The sequence below is a fragment of the Apis mellifera genome, linkage group LG9 (genome assembly GCF_003254395.2).
Source record: "Apis mellifera strain DH4 linkage group LG9, Amel_HAv3.1, whole genome shotgun sequence".
NCBI classification, from domain to species: domain Eukaryota; kingdom Metazoa; phylum Arthropoda; class Insecta; order Hymenoptera; family Apidae; genus Apis; species Apis mellifera.
Genome location: NC_037646.1, coordinates 2,815,741 through 2,838,621, shown reverse-complemented (window position 1 = coordinate 2,838,621; position 22,881 = coordinate 2,815,741). Strand labels below are relative to the sequence as shown.

General features: G+C 16.6%; 1 protein-coding gene across 4 annotated transcripts in view; it reads right to left on the bottom strand.

Annotated features, from left to right (window-relative positions):
• LOC727630 (V-type proton ATPase 116 kDa subunit a) overlaps positions 1-22,881 on the bottom strand; it is a 35,233-nt gene that overhangs the window by 9,041 nt on the left and 3,311 nt on the right. The window contains exon 3 of one of the 4 annotated variants that reach the window (XM_026442920.1): positions 11,413-11,525. In XM_026442920.1, coding sequence (XP_026298705.1) covers positions 11,413-11,525 — 113 coding nt within the window. Of the gene's footprint in view, positions 1-1,663; positions 1,765-10,600; positions 10,654-11,412; positions 11,526-22,881 lie in introns of all 4 variants that reach the window. The other 3 variants (XM_026442923.1, XM_026442924.1, XM_026442922.1) reach the window with 3 other exon arrangements.

Below are 22,881 nucleotides of genomic sequence, written 5' to 3'. Positions count from 1 at the left end.
AAAGAATAAATGAAAGAAAATAATGGAAAAAATAGAAATGGGGAAAAAAAATATTTTAAATTTTTAATATATTTTTAAGACAACAGGATCTTATTATATATATATATATATATATATATATATATATATATATATATATATATATATATATATATATATATATATAAGTAATCTTGATCAAGATTAAATTCCAATACTACTATTTCATAAATATATAATTTGAATTATAGGCACTTGTCCAACGTTTATTATAATTAGTAACATAGTTATCAATGCTTTCTTGTAGCTTTTTTAATATTTGAAAATGTTTATTTGTCAAATGATGAAACGATTTGGATAAATCAATAAATCAAATAAAGCAAAAATTAATTGTAATAAGTTAAGTAAATTGCATTTCCTAATCCAAAGAAATATTTTTTATCTATTTACAAAAAGGTTTGTCGTATTTTATAAACAATGAACAATATTCTATAAGCAATGAACAATATTTTTCTATCAAATTTATTACTTCTTAAATTCTTGTGTTAGTTTAAAATCGAATAAATAATTTTTTTAAACCAAATGAATTATAAATATTTAAATCAGAATTATGAATGATTTAATAGTAAGCCATCGAATTAATTTTTACATATTTTCCCGATATGATTATTTATAAAATTTACTAGAGATTACATAGTAGAAGAATATAATAAAATATAAGGATAAACTAAGAGATAGTTAAGTTCATGAGCACAATGAATGATTAAATTTTATTTTTCTTACAAAATTAAATTGTAATAAAATTCTATATTATATAATTAATTATGAAAAGATTCTATATCTTCAATTTATTTTTACATAGAATATTCTATAATAAGTGAAAACTATTTCAAAGATTGATTCAGTATTTAAAAAATTGTGTTTACGAAATATAACAATGTTTATTAACAAATTTTGTCGTATATAATATTTCTAAAATATTCTTTTTATGTTTATTAAATAATTATGATCTGAAAGAATATGAATATGAAAAAAGTTAAAAAATGTATACGATTTGGAATGTTTACCATATTTCATTCATATAAATGAATCTTTGATCTTTCACATACTACTTCACAAAATCTTTAACTTAAATTAATATTGAAATTGATCAGTATAATGTTGACTCAGCTTGACACTATTGTAACCAAGATAGAAAGAGGTCAAGGTAAAAAACCTTGAGAATACAAAGAATCTTTTCATAGAAAATAATCTTTTTACATTTTTTTTTGTTCGTTTAATAATAGAATAATAAAATAATAATAATAATAATTAATATTATAATTGATCATTGGTTTGATTAAATAAAAAATGATTCAGTTTTTGTTTACAAAAAATAAATTGAATAAGTTGCTGAAATATTTTTCATTTATTATTGCATTGTTGCATTTATTAATGCACATTCTGTGCATAGAATGCATATTTCTGTTCAAGTGTACCATCTTCTTCAGATTTCATATACTCCTTGAACATGTAAATAGTTTTCTAAAATTTTAAATTTAATAAAAGTAATTAGAAAATATATAAAAATAGTGGTAAATATAAAACTTGATAAATCATTAAATTAATAATAAATTCTGTTGAATGAATTTCGAAGGATACATAATAACGTATGGGAAGGATTTACTAGATACGGAGTACATACCCCAATTGGACAGGACCAAGGGCAGTCTGGCGGGCGATATTATCATCACTAATCAATGCACGTGTCATGGACTCGGTAGGATTCAAGCCTGCGTGCTCTTGCTGACGACACAACAGACAAGACACAACCACATTAGCACACTAGACATCACTATAATGCTCCAATGCCATATTGTTGTTGCATAAGTTCCTTACGTTTTACACACATAGGAATGAGATTAAAGATATCTTTAACAATTCGTATTTTATCAAATTTACTGGCTCCAAGATTACAAAAAAAAAAAAAAAAGAAAAGAAAATATATTTTTTAATAAAAATTTTAGATAATTTTTTATTTTAATTTAATGCGATAGAAAATATATTAAATACGAGATTTGACAATAAAGTTACCAAATTCATTGTGGTAAAATTACAATGTCAAAATATTTCTTTGAGAAATTGTTCATTTATGTATTGTTCATCTTTTAAAACAATTTTGAAAATGATTTTTTGAAATAAATTTCAAAGTTTTTATTCTATTACTTTTCATTATATTGTTAAAAAATACCTTTTTTAATTTCTTTTGAGAGCAACAAAAAATCATAGAAAGTTAGTAAAATCATAGAAGTTAAAAAGGAGAATTTTCCAATAATTATTTTTTATTAGATATTACATTAATAGTATTAAGAATAATATAAATAAATTTTCAAAATCATCTTAGAATGAAAGAATAAACAAGACACATGTTAGTTAATATATTTTTCCAAGAAAAGTATATATTTAAATACGATCAGAATGATATTTAGCAAGAAAATACATAATTTAATGTATGAGTTTTATTATCAGATCTCATAAAAAATTAAGAAAATATTGCAATATTTGAATGATTTAAAATGAATATCGTATTATCGATAATATATATACACATAATTGATATATATATATATATATATATGTATATATATATATATATATATAATAATTATAAATTTATAATTATTTTTTTGATTTTATATTTCTTGAATAAGAATACGGAATAACATATAGATATAATATAGAAAACAATGTATAATATGAAATACAATTAAAGAATATAATGATTGATGTTATAATAAGATAAAGATGCTATGGCAAAAGCAAACAAGAAGAAAATCATTCTTAAAATTGAAAACAAATTTTAATTATTGTCCCATATTGTTGCTTTTAATTATTAAAAAAATTTTCCCATATATTACTCATGTTAATTACGATTATAACTTTTATGTTAATTTAAATTTATTTCTACTTTTAAATTACAATAGCAGTATAATAGTGGATACCAGTAAATTATGTAATAAATTCTTATATGATAGAATTAATGAAACTATTTTTAAGCTTCCAAAGATATCTTAAATCGATTATATTTTTAACTAAATATAAATTACTATACAGTGTTATATTATAATATATTGAAGTTAATATCAATTATGCTAAATATCAATTATTAATTCACCATTAATACAAAATGACCTTGTTAATTCAACGAATTTTTTATTGTCATCAAATTCTGAGAATTGAAACTAAAAAAATGTTAAATAATAAAATAATATTTGTTTCTCTCAAATAATGGTTGTGATTGACATATAATAATAATGATTCTATAATAATTTTATTTTATTGCCTTTTTTATTATCTTAATAAAGCATTTTTAAAATTTTTTATAAACTAAATTTCATGATTTCTTGTATGTTTAAAATATTTACGAGAATTATTGTAGGAAAAAAAATTTATCTATTATGATAATTAAAAATTTTCTTAAGAATTATTTATTTTCATATCGTTGTTTCTTTTTAAATAATAGTAATAAATAATAATAATAATCATTGATTAAAAAAATAATTAAAATAATAATTAAAATAATATATCTAATTCTGTGTTCCATGTTGAATTAATATTATATATTATATAATATAATGAATTAATATCATATATTTTTAAAAAATTCAGATAATAAAAAAAGAAGCAAAATCTATAAAAAAAATATTATATAATTTTATATAATCTAAAAAAATATTTATATTATAAAGAATATTAAAAAATTCTAATATAATTTTCTAAAGAAATTTTTTTTTCAAAAATTATTTATATAAATCTGTTATTTTTTTATAATTTAAAAATAGATAAACAACATTCCAAAATGATAATAATTAATTTCTAATTATTATAATTTTGTAAAAAAAGATTTATTATGTATCTTTTTTTATTAACAAATATTTGCATGAAAATTATTCTTAAAAATAAAAAATTATTAAAAATAATTTATATAGATATTTTATATTTTTGAATAATAAAATTATAATTACGTAATCAAATATGAAAAAATTCATTTATTGAAATAATATATTATAAATTAGATAAATATTTACAAATTTTACAAAAGAAATTAACAAAAATGTAATTTTAAATTTTTAATATAATATAATAATATAATAATATAGAAAATTTTATCAAAATTTATTATTACTTGGAATGTTTCTATCAAGTATATCATTGAAAAATAAAGATATATACCTTATTATTTCATTCCAAATTATGGCATAATTATATTTTTATTAGAAAAATCATAAAATTTTTAAAGTTTATTAATGCAAATAATTAAATTTATATTTCATTGAACTCATTGAAAATTCATATTAAGATTGCTATAATTACTTGAATTTATTCGGTATTGAATTAACCAGGTCGTAGAATGTATATATGAAAAAAGATAAGAAGAGAGAAGAAAAAAAAAATTTTAAATCATATGGCAATTTCTATTTAATAGATTATTTGAAAATTATTTCAGTTATAGTTATTATCTACTTTTTAAGGATTTAAATAATATTAGATTGCGTACTGTTTAATTAAATACAGTGTTTTTATCTGTTCTTCAAAAATCATCTATAAATTTAATTTAATTATTTTGTTGAAAGATATACATCATATGCATATATACATGCATATGTATATATGTGTATATAATGTATAATATCTTAAAATTACAAGTCAATTCATTTTTGTTTAGATTTATTATATAAAAATATGTATGCATATAAATATAATTAAATAAACGTATAATTAAATAAAATTAAAAGAAATAAATATAGAAATTAAACATAGAATTAATAAAATTTTTGCAATGCAAGAAAGAAAAACAAAGAATTTAAATGAATATAAATCAATTAAAAACTTCGAAAATAAAATATATTAAAAATCTTTTCAAAATACGTAATCATTCTTGTTTTAATATATTTTTTTATCAAAATAAATTTTCATTTTTTCAAATTTTAATCTATTAAATAAAACATTTTTCATACACAAAATAATAAAAACTAAAATGAACCGACTTGTATATTTTCCACTTGTTTTTTAATTTAAACTGACAAATTGAACAAAAAATTTGTATAAAAAGTATAAAATAATTTTTATGACAATATAATGATTTTCTTATTTTAATTTAAATATATATAAAAAAAGCTTTTTGTTAACTGTTAAATGGTATTAAGTTTTGAAATAGTAAAAATCAGTTCACAGCATGCAAAAAAGAAAGCTTATCACAAACCCACTTATCAATTATCAGCTTACCCATTCAATATTTCCCACATATATACATATAATACATAATAAGCAAATATACATTACTGTTCATAAATGATATAAATTTATAATATATTATAAATTTAGAGACAAATTCATATTATAAAGTGATTTGAATTATGAAATGAGATTGTTTATAGATAATAGATTAATAGATTAAAATTTTCGTAAAACTTTCATGAAAATTTTTTTTACAAATTATACAAATATAAATAAAAAAGAAAAATAGAAGAGAAAAGTTTCTTATTATTTTAAAATCTGAAATTTTGTTTTTAAGATTTAGATAATTTCAAATTTTTATATATAATATTTAAATAGATATTTAAAAAATAAATGTTCAAAAGCCTTAAAGAGTATAAATCATATTCTCCTTATTTAAATTTTCAGTTATTAAATTAAATAATATTAAATATAATATTAAATAAAATTATTATTATTAAACTAACATTTAGAATATTATGAAACATTATTATTAATGAAACATTTAGAATATTATTTGATTAATTTATCAATTGAAAATTTAAATAATAAAGAGATTTTCAAAAAATGACTTATACTAATTGGTATATTAACTCTTTAAATAGTGTATTTTAGAAAACATTAAAAATATTTTTAAAAATTTTCGTTTTAAATAATTTTTTAACGAATATTTTATAAATTATTTTTTTCATTTTTAAATTATAAAATATTATTAAATGTATTAGTATCGCATGGTTTAATTAAATGGATAAATATTTTTTATATTATTATTCAAATTTACAAATCTAATTTAAGTACATTTACATATATTTAATTATTAAATTTAAATTTTAAATACTTAAAATAAACATTACATTAATTACATCATATATAATTTTTAATATATAATTATAATGTAATTTATTTTAATTTAATAAATGAAAGTCAAAGATAAAGATTAAAAAATTCAATAAAAATAAATGATAACTATTTAATTATGTATATTAAAAAATATTTAAGCAAAATATTAGGGATAAGCAATGTATACATATAAAACATATATACATATATGTACATGGGGAAAAAAGCGATTATTTATAACCGTATACATGCTATGTCATAAAGATGCAGTAAAGATCATAAAACATGCCAAAAATAGGATAATATACATACATCAATATATAAATATGGTAATATTTTATTTCTAAAAGCTTAATTGTTATAATAGGAATTAATGGAACATAATGCATAGAGCATAATACATAATATATAAGATATAAAGCTTAAGAATTAAATATATAAAATATGCAAAACATTATTATTAGAATTAAAATTTATAAAATAAAATATATCTGAAACATATTATATTTTATGAAATATTTTTTTGTTATTAAAAAAAATTAATTTAAGCAGATAAAATATTTTTATATTGAATCCACGTAAATCCTAAATATATATTATAATTTCGTATGCGTAACATTGCTATAACTTTCACATCACAACGTACCAGCATTACAATGAATCATAAAAGTATTTTAAAAATTTACCACAAAAAATTTTTATAAATATAATATGTATGTTATTTACAAAATTTTTTAAAATATCACTAAGATAATGAGCAATTACAATTATTAAATAACATATAATGATTTAATAAATATTAATGTTTATTGATACATAACTATATATTTCTGTGGTCTTCACAAAGTGATTATAAATTTTTTATCTTTATAATTTTTATGGATGTACTTTCGAAAATAAGATTTTTGAAACTTTGTAAATCTTATAATGATCATTGATAATTCTATCTATTTAATTTATTTGTAATGTTAATAATATTTTTAAAAATTTTGCACAATATTATATTGATACAGTTTTTCTTTCTGAAAAATATTTCAAATATTTTTGTAATTCATTGTAATTCATTGTACGTGTTAATGCCTTTGTTTAAATAATAACTATTTATCACGAATCTTATTAGACGAGATTTATTAATCATAGTATCTTTAAAAATGTTAATATAAGACAAAAAATGAATAAATAAATATGAAACAAAGGATTTTAAATAATCATCTAACTTGAAATTAAATACTTGAATCTGTTCATATTTATTTATTATTATACCTCATTCTTCTATATAATAAAATCGTTATAATTACGTAGATATTAGTATTTATTAAAAAAAAAAAAAAAAAAAAAAAATTTCAAAGCAAAATTGGTAATTTGCTTTGTATTGATCAAATCCCGATTCCAAATCATCCGAGCTTAAAAGATTAAAATATTTGATAACCAGTTATATACGACTCACCTTAATTTTTTCCCAACAATAATAGCTGTAATTTATTGCGACGTTTAAATAATGCTGTTACAAATCAGATTCTTTTGATTTTAATTAGTTGTATTTTGAAAGCGAAGTCTTGATTAAATTAGAAACAAAGATTTTCCGATTTTTGCGTATATGCGCACATAAGCGCACGTATTTTATACATACCCATGGCCACACTATCATCATTATTGTTATTTACATTAAAGCTAAATAAATAGTGAATGAACGAATTAACATATATTTTAACATTATTATTTTAATATAAATATTTCGATACAGTTTGAATGTATTAAACAACTTTTAATTATGTTATGTGTAAACAACGTCAAACTGTATCAACTGTTATATAATGTATAAAAACTTTTTTAATATGACTATTTCAATAACAATATAGCACACATTTTAGAATTAAGAATTTTTATTAAACAATTGATAAATGATCGATAAGTGAATGTTATATAATTACAAAGCAAACAGTCGCATTTGTCTTTGAAATCGTTAAAGCAATAATTTTTCATGATTGATTATTTTTCTTATACAGTGTATGAAGATAAAAGAAATTCGCATATTGCGATAACAAAACATGAAAATAACAAGTGGAAAAATTAAATAACATTTAAAATAAAGTATATACTTATAGTAATAAACACACACATATATATATATTTAAATGAAAATTAATTATATGTATATAGAAATTGTATGGCTAGTATCACATATACATATCATATATATCATATATTCATTGTGATTAGATTTGTGCCAAATTTTTTTTAATAAAATTAATAGAAACTGTATTAAATTATAAATCAACAATTTTTACGATATAAAAAAATATTAAAATATGACTTCTTATTATTTATACATAAAAATAAGATTTTCTATTGCTTTTACGAAATTCCTAAATTTTTCACTATTTCAATGAAATTTTGTTAGCTTATAGAACTTGCCAAATCAAATGTATAAATAACTAATGATTTAATAGAATTATTAATAGAAATATTAATAATTTAAATTAAAATTTACATTCCTATTTTTATAATATATGATTATAAATTTTTTATTTTATAATGTTAATAATACAAAGATGATGATGAATCATGCATTTATAAATTCTATGTTTCAATATTTGTTTTTCAAATAAAAATCTCATTATATAATGAATCATAACATCAAGTATTTTCTTTTTATTACTTTCTCTATAATGTATTTGAATGATTCTCATTTAATGTGAAAAAATATAAAAGTTTTTAATAATTTATTCAATTTTAAATATCTTTTTTTTTTGCTTATTATTTTTTTTTTTTTATTTTTCCAGCATATTTTATTGATCTCAGGAAATTTGTTATATTTTTTATAATTTTTTAAAATATTTTTTTTGATATAAAGAAATATATAAAGAAATAATTTTACATTTCGATGTTTGAAAAAATTATTCGATATATATAAGATAAAGAAAGAAAGAGAAAAATTCTTCATGTTTATATCATCTTTTATTATTTAAAAAAAAATCAAATTTTAAAATTTGATTAAAATAAATAAATATTTATCAGTATTAAATTTTAAAACACTTTTTAAAATCATATTAATTTATTTATAAAAATTATATTATATAAAATTGATAAACAAATTTCGTTTTCTTTTTCCATAATTTTGAGTTAAAAAAATAAAATCGTGTTTATATCTCAATAATATCAAATATTATATCAATTATATCAATGTACATCAATCATATATAAATCATATATAATATAAATCAGATAATTTTAATTCTTTAAATTAGATATTCTTTGTACAATATAAAGAATATTAGTGTTGATATGCTCTTTTTACATATTTTCCAATTCTTTCATATATTATATATCGTATGGTAAGTAAAGTTTAATTAATTTAAAAATTTTAAAAGTTTAATTAAAAAATGAGAAATTATTTTCGCAAATATATTTACGAAAATATAATTTTATAAATAGTAAGTCAATATGCAAGATTTAGATTAAAAACACATAAAATTACAGATATATATAAGATGTATAAATGTATGTATATATATATATATATACACACACATATACACACATTATATATAAATTAAGCAAGTGCATCTTAATATATAAATTGATTACAGAAATTAAACCTTGAATTTTTATTATTTTTTATTACCTAATTGCTTTTTCAATTAAAAAAATATTCGATTATAATTTAAAAAACTTAAATATTCTTTCTTTTTTCTGAATTTTCGTAAAAAATATATTCTTTGAAAATGTTAAAAAATTCTACAATTCTAAATGATGCTATATGTAAGTAAATATTAAATTAAAATTATTTATCAATTTCTTAAATATTTTAAAATTACGAAAAATAAAAAAATTTTATAATTTATTTTTAATTTGTATGAAGATATCACAAATTATATTTTTCTGCGATACAATTTGTACAAATATATTTTTAAGAAAGAAGAATTGTTACATTATTATAAAATTACTATACTATTGTTTTTATTCCTTTTTACATTTGTATCTTTTTTCTTTTTCTTTCTTTCTTTTTTTCATTTATAAGATATACCTACATTTTATATTGAATATTGACGGATTATAAATTTAAAATATGATTTTGATCACAATCATTAAGTAATCAAATATATATATTGATTACTTAAAAAATGATTGAAAAGTTAATATTCTTTAAAAATTTCTTTTAAAAACGATGCTCTATTTGGTCATCTTTATTAATATTATAACTTTTATTGATTGTAATTCCATCATAATTTTTAAATTAAATAACTTTTTTAAATCATTTGCATAATGAATATTATCGATGACAGAGTTTTATATGCTATCAAAATCTTATTGATAGATTTTAATATGTTACTATAAATATATTTCATTGAACTAACAATTTTTTAAATCTAATTTTTTTTAAAATTTAATAAATATTTTAGCGACTGTAATATTAGTGCTCTTTTTTGAGCTAAAGGATTTTAGGTAACTACAAAAAAAAAAAAAAAAAAAACATTGAGCAAAACAGATTTGCAAATGCAAATAACGGTTGATAACAGCTTGCCTGAGGGGATTCCTATAGTGTGCTCCTATGGCGTCTGCCGTAGTGTACAGGTGCTGTAACCATAGAACACACTGACGCATCATGCCTTCTACTTAAATCTATATTTGTACATAGCCTAATAGCACAAAAAACATTTATCAGAAGCTCTGCAATTTTTGCAGATTATGGATTAATAAATCCTATTTTAAAATGTATGTACAAAAAATGTTTCTATAGATTTAATACTTTATATTATATTCTCCTTTTTTTACTGTAAAAAAAATATTTGAAGAAATTTATAAGAATTTTATAAGTAAATCTATAAAACATTTACATATATGTTGTACAAATATGATTTTTAGTCACCGGTCTAAAATGTAGAACGTAAAGATTTCTTTCCATGATTATCACATATATATTCAATGACATATTCTAAATGATATACATATATCTTAATACATTATAAAATTATCACATTCAGAAAAATCACTATATTTATAAAATTTAAGTTTATACAAGAATTTTAACATACTAGTTTATATAATTACTTGATTTTCACAAAAGTCATTGTGATTAGCATATTTTTGCTGCTAATTTATATTCATATTTATAACATCTAACAATATATCATTTACATGTTTTCAAAGTAGTAAGGCAGAAAAAAAATTATTAGAATATTATATAAGATATAAATATATAAAAGAAATAGAAAGTCATAATTGTACATAACGAACAAATTATAAGCCATAATGTTTTTCATTTTATACATATCAAAAAAATATTTACGAATCATTACGCTCTACATTGTTTGAATTTGCACCACATTTAATTACCCGAGCTTGAGAGCCTGGCCGCCAGCGCGGAGGCCCTCTTCACCCAAGAGAGTGACTTGTTCTTCCTCACGGCTGGGGTCTGCCATCTGCGACACGACACCTCCATGCTCAGCCTGGCAACAGACACATGTCACCTCTCTTTTGCCCTATCTCCCCCATTTTTTTATCATTCACCGATTTAAATTCGGGCGACAATTGTAAAATTTCGTAGAGAGGATAAGAAGTGGATTAATGTAACATTATGACTCTGATTTCAATAATTAAAAAATTATAGAAGGAAAATAATAAATAGAATATGTACACAAAAAGATAAAAAAAAAAGATATGCACATAATAATTCATTCATAATTAATAATATTCAATACTTTTTAAATATTTTTTCTGTATATATTATATATAATACAGGATGTCAAAAAAAATCGCATACTACATTTTTTTTTTTAAATATATAGTATTTAATGAAATATTTGGAATGAAAAACTAAAAAAATTTGTTATTTTGTATGCTAAAACTAACACTTGAAGAATTATAAATTATAATAGAATTCTTTTTGATTAAATAATATAATATAATTGGAATTAATATGTGTATATGAATTAATATGAATTAATATTATATATTTACAATTGTGATTATGATATGCAAATGCCTTAATATTTTTTATTTAGATAAAGATATTTATGTTTTATAATTCAAAAAGTATTAGTTTTATCATACTATTGGTTATTGATTGTGTATAGTGTATATGTATTTTTTTTTGATATTCTGTATTAAATATAATATATGTATTTTTTATGTTTAATTTATTATATTGTAGTGTACGTACAGATTTTATAATGAGAGATTAGGCATCAAATATATATATAGTGGATTCATATATATATATATATATATATACAAACACTTACCATATGAATATAATATATCCATGGATTATTTTTGGAAGCTATCAATTTTAGAAGTCAAAATAAACACAAAAAAAGTTGATATATAAAAATGTCGATTGAAGCTTATTTATTAAAAATTATATTTAACAATTTAATTTCTTTATTAGATAAATTATAGATACACAGTGATTTCACTTTTTTGTGTCTCTAGCTTCATCTAATTTCAATAATTTATAATTTAATAAATAATTTTCAATCGATATTTTTACATATTATTGTATTTGTTTTGATTTTTAGAATCGACTCTTCAAAGATATCTTACAAATATATTAACATTAACAGCTTGTATATGTGTTATATGTATATAAATGTTCAAGAAATTTGATAAATGAATTTACAAATTAAAATAAAATGAAAATTAGAAATAAAAAAAATTATATTTTCAGCTTTATTTTTTTAATTATTGCTAATTATAAATTTATTATACACTAAATCATGACACTTTAAGCTTGAATAAATTTCTTTAAGAATATGGATTAAATAATAAAGAATGTAATCGATATAATTGATGTATATGAAAATTATATTTCTTTGCTTGAGGTCTGTATTTGTCTATTTATCTATTTCTTCTAAAAAACATTCTTTTATAAATCTATAATTTTATAAATCTATAAATCTATAATTTTATAAATCTATAAATCTATAATTATCAATAATTATCAAAATTTATTAAAATAAAGTCGAAAACACAATTTTTTTATTTTTAATTTTTGTTGCATTTTGATTTAAAGAATCATATCTTAAATTTTTTAATATTTGCAGTCAAATATCCTGTAGACATATCTAATATATATTTTAAATTTATAAAAGTTTTTTATGATAAATATTTAAATACTTTCGTGAATTAATTTTATAAGAATATTATAATTTATAATTAATAATTTATAAGAATAATGAGAAATATATAAAAAGTAATTTAAATGACATTAAGAAGTAATATAATTGATATGAATTAAATATAATTAATTTTATTTTTTTATTCCTTCTATTTTTTTTCTTCTTTTCTATTTTTTTTATTTTTCATTAAGCTTATTTATAAACTTTTGTTTTAATAAGATCATTCTATTTTCATTTCTTAAAAAAGTATTCTTTTTCTTTTATTTCGTTTTTGATAAAATCATTAAAAATATTTTTATCTATTTTTTAATTTTTAAAATATTTGAAGAAAAATATGAATTATTTGAGATTAGAGGTAGATTATAGCACTTATGATTAATAGAGATTATAATAATATTATAAAGATAAATTTTGAAGATTAGAAAAAATCATACGATTAAGAATTAAATATGAAAAGAATGTTAATATATCAATAGTATTAATCATAACTCAATTAAGAATTTTAAAATTCTCTTAAGTGTCTCTTGATTACTTTCTTAATTCTCTTAAGTACCAATATTATTAAATATTTCAAAAAACAAAGAATTTCAATTTTTTGAGAAAGAAAAATTTAATTTTGAAAATTAATACTGTACGTGCATCTACAATATACATTTGTATATGTATGTAAGTAAATAATGAAGTATACATGTATATATATATATGATAATGAAATGATAATATGTATTTATGTATATATTACATGAATTTTTCCTCCACACAATTTACAACTGTTTTATTATATAAAAAAATGAAGTTATATGAGTAAGTTATACAATTCAAGTTTCAAAATTATTATATTTTTATTTTACTGTTTAATTTATTTTTCAAAAAAAAATTTCTAAAAAAATATTTTTTTTTAGAAAAAAAATTATATTTTTATAAAGTGTAACAATAAAAAAAATCATTTTTAGCAATTGAAATAAAAAGAATAGTACTAATTTAGAAAAATGACTGTATCTAAGTGCAATTAGATATTATATTAAATTTTTATCAATATTAATTGCAATAATTTTAATACTTGAAGAAAAATTGTTAGACAAATTGTTCACTAAATAAATAAATAAATAAATAAATCAATCAATCAATCAATATGTTTTTAAAAGCATAAAATTTTGTTAATTATTGTTTTTATATATTCATGTGTTTATATTATATAGATTAATAAAATATGTTTTATATTACACATTACTTTGTTTAAAAAATAATAAATATATATTTATATTTAAAAATTTAGATAATATACATACACGCATTTCATATTGCAAAAAAAAAAAAAAAATAAGTAAGTAATATGTAATAAAAAATTCAATATCTGAAATTAGATTTAAAATAAAAAATTATTGTTTTTTTTATATCATAAAAATAAAAAGAAAATATATTTTAATGCTATAACAATTATAAAAATTTCAAATTAATATAAATTTCATGCAAGTATAATTTTAATATAAAATTTAATTTAATCAATTTCATTAAAATGTAATATCAACATATTACATATAATATAAATATAATAATTTTTAAATGCAATATAATATTTTTAAATAAAAAAAAATAATATAAGGCATCATAACAAATCAAACTATGTCAATTTGTTATATTAATAAAAATTGAATGATCTTTATTATTTATAAAACAAATACAATAATTGAAGCTTCTATATATAATTGAAATTATGAGCTTTCAAGCATGATCAAACTGCATATATATAATTTTAATAAATGCCTGCAGTCTACAAACATTTAAACTAAAAGATTCACAAATAAATTAAAATAAATATAATATTCAATTGTTTCTTATGCATATAAAATATTTTATTAGAAATCAATAAAATTGAAATATAAAAAATATATGTTTTTTTATAATATAATATAAAAAAAGTATGGATGATTACATATAAAAAAATCATATGCATTTCAACTTTTTTATAGATTATGATTAAACAAACATTTTTAGCAATTTTTCGATTTTATTAAATAATTTATGAAAAATTAGTCGAAAGAAAAATTTGATTACTAGATCCATATATTTAAATTAAAATTTTTTGAAAATATTTTCAATCATAGAATTCTTTTATGAATATTATTATTATTATTATTATTTTGAATCATGATAGAAACGATTAGAAATAAATAACAATTTTTAATTACATTCAAAAATTTGAAATTTTCATTTTGTCTCATATTATAATATATAATTGTAAATAAAATATATTTTAATCCTTTGCGGACTTGATCATTTAATGCTGAAAAAATAATATTAAAAAATATGTTAAAAAATATAAATTTTATTTTGAGAATAATATGAATATATTACATAATATTCTTTTTTTATTATAATATATTAATTACGAAACAAATAAAAAAACTTAAGTCTATATACAAAAATAAGTAAAAAATAAGAATAAAGTCTCCTCATATGTATTTTTAAGTAAATAAATTAAAATTAAAATTTGTCGAATACACGTGAATTTGGTTTATGGAATTATCGACTAAATACGAGTAAATAATTGTTGAATATAAATTACATTCTAAACACAAAAATAAATAAAAAATATGAAATAAAAATATTTTTCAAGAAAATTTAATTTGAACGTGAAAAAATATTATTTTATATTTTCAATCTATTTTTATATAAAATTATTCGTTATTGATTATAATATGATTATAAATCTTTGTATATTTTATAGATATATTTTATACATATATATTTATATATATTTTATACATTACAATTTTTGTTTTTTTTATGACATAAATTATTCTACATAATTTATTAGTAAATAATTATACATAATTTAACTTTTATTATTTTAATTTTATTATATATATATAATTAATATTTTTATCTATTAAAAAATTTATTAAATAGTTAATTTATCAATGTATAAGTGATCATTAAATAAGATATTAATATTATTAAAAGATTGATATGTATTTATAAAAATTATTATTAACAAAATTGAAAAGAAATTTTCTAATAATTATTTATAGACGTTCGCAAAGGATTAATATAATAAATAAATATATAAAATAGAATATAATTTTTAAATATTTTTATATATATATTTAATAAAAGAATTTTTAATTTTGTGCAATTAAAAAAAAAAATATAATTTATATTGTTAAATTTTTTTTCTTATTTTAAAACTTTATTTTAAAAGATTGATGAAGATTGGAATTAAATGAAATATAATTATATATATAAATTTTCAGTTATTCATAACAAAAGAAACATTTTAATACATACATAATTCGTTCAATTATAATTGTTTCTTTGTTGTTATAATATTTTCGAGATTTAATCTATTATGAAAATATGTTATACATATTATATATTATGTATTTTTATTTGAATGAAATAGAAAATTTTTATAAAAAATATAAGAAATGAATAAAAAAATATTACTATAATAAAACTTTTTTCTTATATATATATTTTTTTAAATTTTAAAATCGCTATCATAATTATATATATTTATATTTCATTATTGATCTTTAAATGAATTAATTAAAGAATAAATATAAGATATTCATAATTCATATATGATATATATATTTGATATATATATATATATATCAAATATATTAATATTATATATGAATATTTGAATTTATATATAAAAAAATTAATATGTAATATTCTACAAAATAATTTTTTAATATATAATTTTATAAAATATATATTATAATCTTTCGATATCTAATCATAATAATATGAAAAATTGATTTGAAAGTATGAATATTGTTTTTTAATAACTGTTATAATGATACAAATTCCATTAAAAAAAAATTAATGATTTTTAAGAAATATATTAATAGAAAAATTTTAAATATATTTAACAAAAAATTATCGTTATAATATTTATTGGTTCACACGAAATTTTTTACTATTTTCATTTCATTGAAGTTAACGTAATCGAATATTTTATATTTCATCAGATGATAACTAATATGACTAAATATGACTCTCCTATGTGATAACATTCATTTTTTACTGTAATATAAAACTTATATTAAAGTACTTTTATGGAAGTAACTAAAATGTTAGATAATTTAGAATTTTAATGAAACACGTAACTGTTTTGTTTTTGTTTAAAATTTTTCTTAGAAAAATTATTACATGCACATTTAACATTTCTTATATATGCACATTTATAAATACATATGTATATAATATTTACAATATTTGGCATGCTTCATGCAAACATATAAGATAAATATAATTTTAAAAACATATTTAAATTATCATTCTTGAGTTAATAATATATACATGCTAATTTTTAAATATTTAACATTCCAAGCACCAATTTGATCCCTTTATAAAAATTTTAATGCAATATGTTACTACATAGAAATTTTGATCAAATTTCTGATTAATAGAATTAATGAAAGTTGAATTGAAATATTGTACAAATGAAGGATAACATATAATTATAAAAATAAAATTATATTTTTATTAACATTTAGATTTAATTTCAATATATGAAATATTTAAAATAAATATATAAATAAATGATTATTAAATAAAATTTATTTTTATACTAATTTCTCAATGATATCAATAGGATAAGAGAGCATGTTTTTTTTATGTTTTATGTTTTTGTATTAAAACATTCAATAAACATTAATTTCAATCAATATTGAAATTTTTTTATGATATAATATATTGCATATAAAAAATCATCAATTATTACTGCGAGTTGAGAATCGCTATTTGCAAGAGTAATATTAAGAATATAAAATAAATAATGATTACGTTTTATATTGAATGATGTTGAAATACTTTATGATTATATTTTTAATTGAAAATCTAAATATTTTTACTATATAATATTTAATTTTTGCTTTTCTGTACCTTATAGTATTGAATTATTTTCATTTAAATTAACATAGTTAAATAATTAACAATAATAATAAAAAATCAATTTTTTGAAACAAAATTAAAATATTAAATTATTTGTAATAATTTAGATTTATCCAAAAAATTAAATTGAATTAATATAATATAATTAATTCTAATATATAATTAACTATAGTAATAATAATAAATTTAATTTTTACTTAAAAAAACTAGAATTTATTAAATATTTTAATTAAAAATCTTTCAATTGTACAATATATTATATAATCATTTTATATACATAATACAAGTTTAATAAATGTAATATGCAAGATATCCTAACTGAAGAACATCTCTTTCTTCTCTTTTTTAATAAATAAAAAATGTGCACAATTTGTTTTTTTTTTAATAAAATAGCATAATTTTTTATACATTGCATTTTAAGAAATATGATAAAAAAAAGTGTTTTAAGATCATTTTTTTTTTTTTCAATGAAATTTTTACTGATATTTTTTTTTATTATAAAAATATATATATATTTTTTACACTTTATAATGAATATAATATAATGGAAAAATATAATGGAAAGCAGATCACGACTTCCAGATTGAAAAGATGATGAAATTATTACATAATATTAAAATGACATGACAATTTTTTTGTTCGCATTATAGACGCTCAAAGTGATATTTGTCCATCATATTTCTCTTTCAAAACAATTTAATACTTATTATTGAATATATAATAATTATTTTTCATTCTATTAAAAATAAGAAAGTTATTTAGACTAATACTTCTTCTCTTGAAATATATTTATATATAAGACATTGTGCTCTTTTCTCTTGTATCTGAATTTTTCTATTATTTTCTATGACTTTAATAAATATAATAGAATTACTAAATTTATGATAACATATGTACATACATATAAACAATATGAATATATATTTAAATAATATGAATATAAAATTAACCCTTTCAATTTTAAATGTAATCTAATTTTTAAAATTAATGAAATCTATTACAGTCCATTTTTTTATATAAATATAAAGAAAATACTAAATTACAAATCTAATAATTAATTAAATATTTATAAAAATATATTGAATTATTTGATATTTAATACATTATATATATAGAGATTTATATAAAATTGAAAATAATAAGAGTAATAAAATTTTGAATAACTATAATAAGAAAAATTTGAAACTAAAGATTGATTTATTCAAATTCTAATTTTTATATTAAAAATAAATATTTTATATTAATTCACAATTTCTTTGAGAAAGATGATCTTCTATAAGAATAAATTAAATTAATTAATTAATAAATATTTTGTTAATATAACACTATTTGCAATATTTCTTATAGCAATATGAAATTTTGTCATCTCTATTGATTTTTTATATAAATACATTAATATAAACAATTAATATAAATAAATTGTGTTAACGTTAATTATTAAATAATTATTAAAACAAAATATAAATACTTATATTTATTTGTATTTTTCATTTCCCTTAAAAAAGCCATTAACATGATTCATCCTGCATATATAAATATATACATAAATATATATACACATAGATAAAATAAAATGATTTTTCAATTTTAAAATTTAGAAAAATTAAAATTTTAGAAATTTTGAGAAACTGAAAAATTGTTTATTAAATATAAAATAATTTTAACATGATTATTAATAATAAACCTTTAATAAAACAGTTAACGACAAAATATATTCGAAATTGTTTAATTTATTGTAAAAATATAGGAAATATAAAGGACATAGGGAGATAGGGCTTATATAGTGACTTGTGTCCTTTGCAATTCTGCAACTTGGTTAATTGACAACACTAACACATTAATAATCCTAAAATCACTCAATGATATCATTAGTAATACAAAACAAAAACAGCTTAATATCAATAGCATTAGAATTTGTTTCGTAATTATAATTTACTTTATATCTCGTAAAATAATCTTGCTTCTATTATATAATATTATGAAGCAATATTACAACAGATAAAATCGATATCAAACACAAATAATACAATTTTTGTTACCATGCATTTTAATCAATTACATACGTTATAAAATCTAATTATTAAATTAAATTTATATAATAAAATCTATTTAATAAATTAATAAATTTCATAATGACATATTTATTTACATTTGTATCCAAAAAACATTTGATTAAAAAATTACAATATTATATAATTAAATATATAACTATTATATCATATTTTATAAAAAAATTTTATAAACTTAAATAATTCTGATATTTAAAAAATATATATTTTTATATAAAAAATATATATATAACAAATAATTATTTATCAAAATCTTAATTGAAACATTATATAATTATTGATTAGCAAAATTTATATATTATTTATTATTATTATTATTATAATAATATTATGTATTATTTGATTACAAAATTCATCATATTAGAAACATTATATTTATATAAACTAAAATAATAAATATTAATTTAAACAAATTTTATACATACCAAAAGTGCTGCCAAATATTAATATACTCAATGTTTATAAAAATTATTTAGATATTTGAATTGTATTATATTTGTATTATATTTACAATAATTAAATAAATATAACAAAAAAATTTAGAAATAAAGAAATAGTTTAAGCCGTTAACATTATGTATATACATATGAAGAAAAAGCAGAAAGTTTAAATTATATTTAATTTTCTATTATTAAAATAAAAATAAAATATCCAAATTTACATCTTTCTAATTAAATTATTGTCATTTTTATATGAAAGATGAAAATTATTAATCAATGTATGAATAATTGTGTATATTATAAAATTTAATTTTTTGTAAAATATTAATATAAAGATTACGAAACTTCGATTTTTAAGGAATAATTTGATATCAAAGAATACAACTTTTTATAAATATCAACAATTACAAATAATAAACAAGATGATTAAATATAAAATTAAAATCATATTTAAATTATAGTATAAAAAAATAGTTTAAAAAAAATTGTAATTATAATCGCGATTTTTTTTTTTAATTATTAATATATATTGACATCAAATAATTTCCAAGAAATAGAATTGATTACTTCATATAATTGAAATATTATTTTGTAAGAAATTAAATTTTATTTTGAATATATATATATATATATATATATATATATACATATATTAAATTACATTAAATGTAGATTTATTAGTAAATTTATATAAATAAAATTTTTTATTAATAAATAGATATGTATTTTCTTCTTCATTTTCTAACATTAAACATTTTCAATTATATATATAAATTTACTAATTAAGTATAAAAAAATTTATCGTAATTTTTATCTGTACATATAATATACATATATATATATATATGTATATATGTATACTTACATAAATTGTGTAAATGTGTATGAATTGTCTGTATATGATGAGAAAAATGTAAGATAAATTATCAATTTCCATATTTCAAATAACAACAGATTGATCATAATGATATCTCTCAGGAAAAATTAAAATTAAATATAGCATTATATCAATTTAAAATAAATATTATTAAACAATTTAAAAAAGAAATTGAACTTTATTATTTTCAAATGAATTATTTATATATAATTTCTTTTTTCAATTTGTTTTAATATAATTGTATATAATTAATCTTTAAAACTTTAATTCATATATTTAAAACTAAATAATGAATCAACTTTTAAATAATAGTTTCTCAAATTTTAATTTTAAAAGAAATGTATTATTAGAATATAATTTTTAGGATATATTAATTTAAAGTTTTTATATTCCAAGAGGTGTCAATATTTGAAATCTGTTATTATTTAATACTTGTTAAAATTTATTATTCATTTTATGTCTCATTGAACATATATATGAATGATATTTATTAGAAATAGAAAATTTTGATTTTTAAATTCGCAATTCGAATCCAAAATTTATAAAATTTCGAAATTTTCAAAAACTCTCGAAACTCAAAATACTTCAAAATGTTTTTTTTTTGAATTCTGAAATTCTTTAAACTCTTAATAATTATATTTATATTAGCATGGATTATATATCAAAATTATATCAAATGAAATAATCTATTCTTAAGGAATTAAATTCAAATTCATAATCAACTAATAGTATATAATAATACAATAGTTTTTCTTTTAACTTGTAAAAAAGTAAATTTTTATATTTCATTTTTTCTTCTATTATAATAATATCATAAATTAAAAAATATATTTAAAAAATTTTAAGTTTAAATTTAATTGGATTATTAATTTAATAAGTATTACATTAATAAGTATTATAAGATTAATTAAATAAGTATAAATCCATATTATCAATATTTACACTTTCACAAATTACACAAATTATTATACTTATATATTAATATTTATATAAATTATTATTTTTGAAATATTAAAAGTTTCAAAAATAATAAAATTTTGAGATTTGAAAATTCGAAATTTTTTGAATTTTAATACATTTTAAAATTTTGATTGTTATTCTTAATATTTATTAAGAACATATTATCTTGATATTTATAAAACATATTAATATGTATCTAACAAAAAATATTTTAATGAAAGTTGCATTCATAAAAACTAATTTGATATACATAAAAACATTTTTTTTTTCAAAAATTTTTTCCAATTTTAATTATTACATTAATATTTTTTTTAAAAGAAATTATTTTTTTAAAAGAATTTTTTAAGATAAGATATTGAAAAGATATTGTAAATAATCACACAATATTTTTCATAATAAAATTAATTATACAAAATATTTATTTATTAAATATA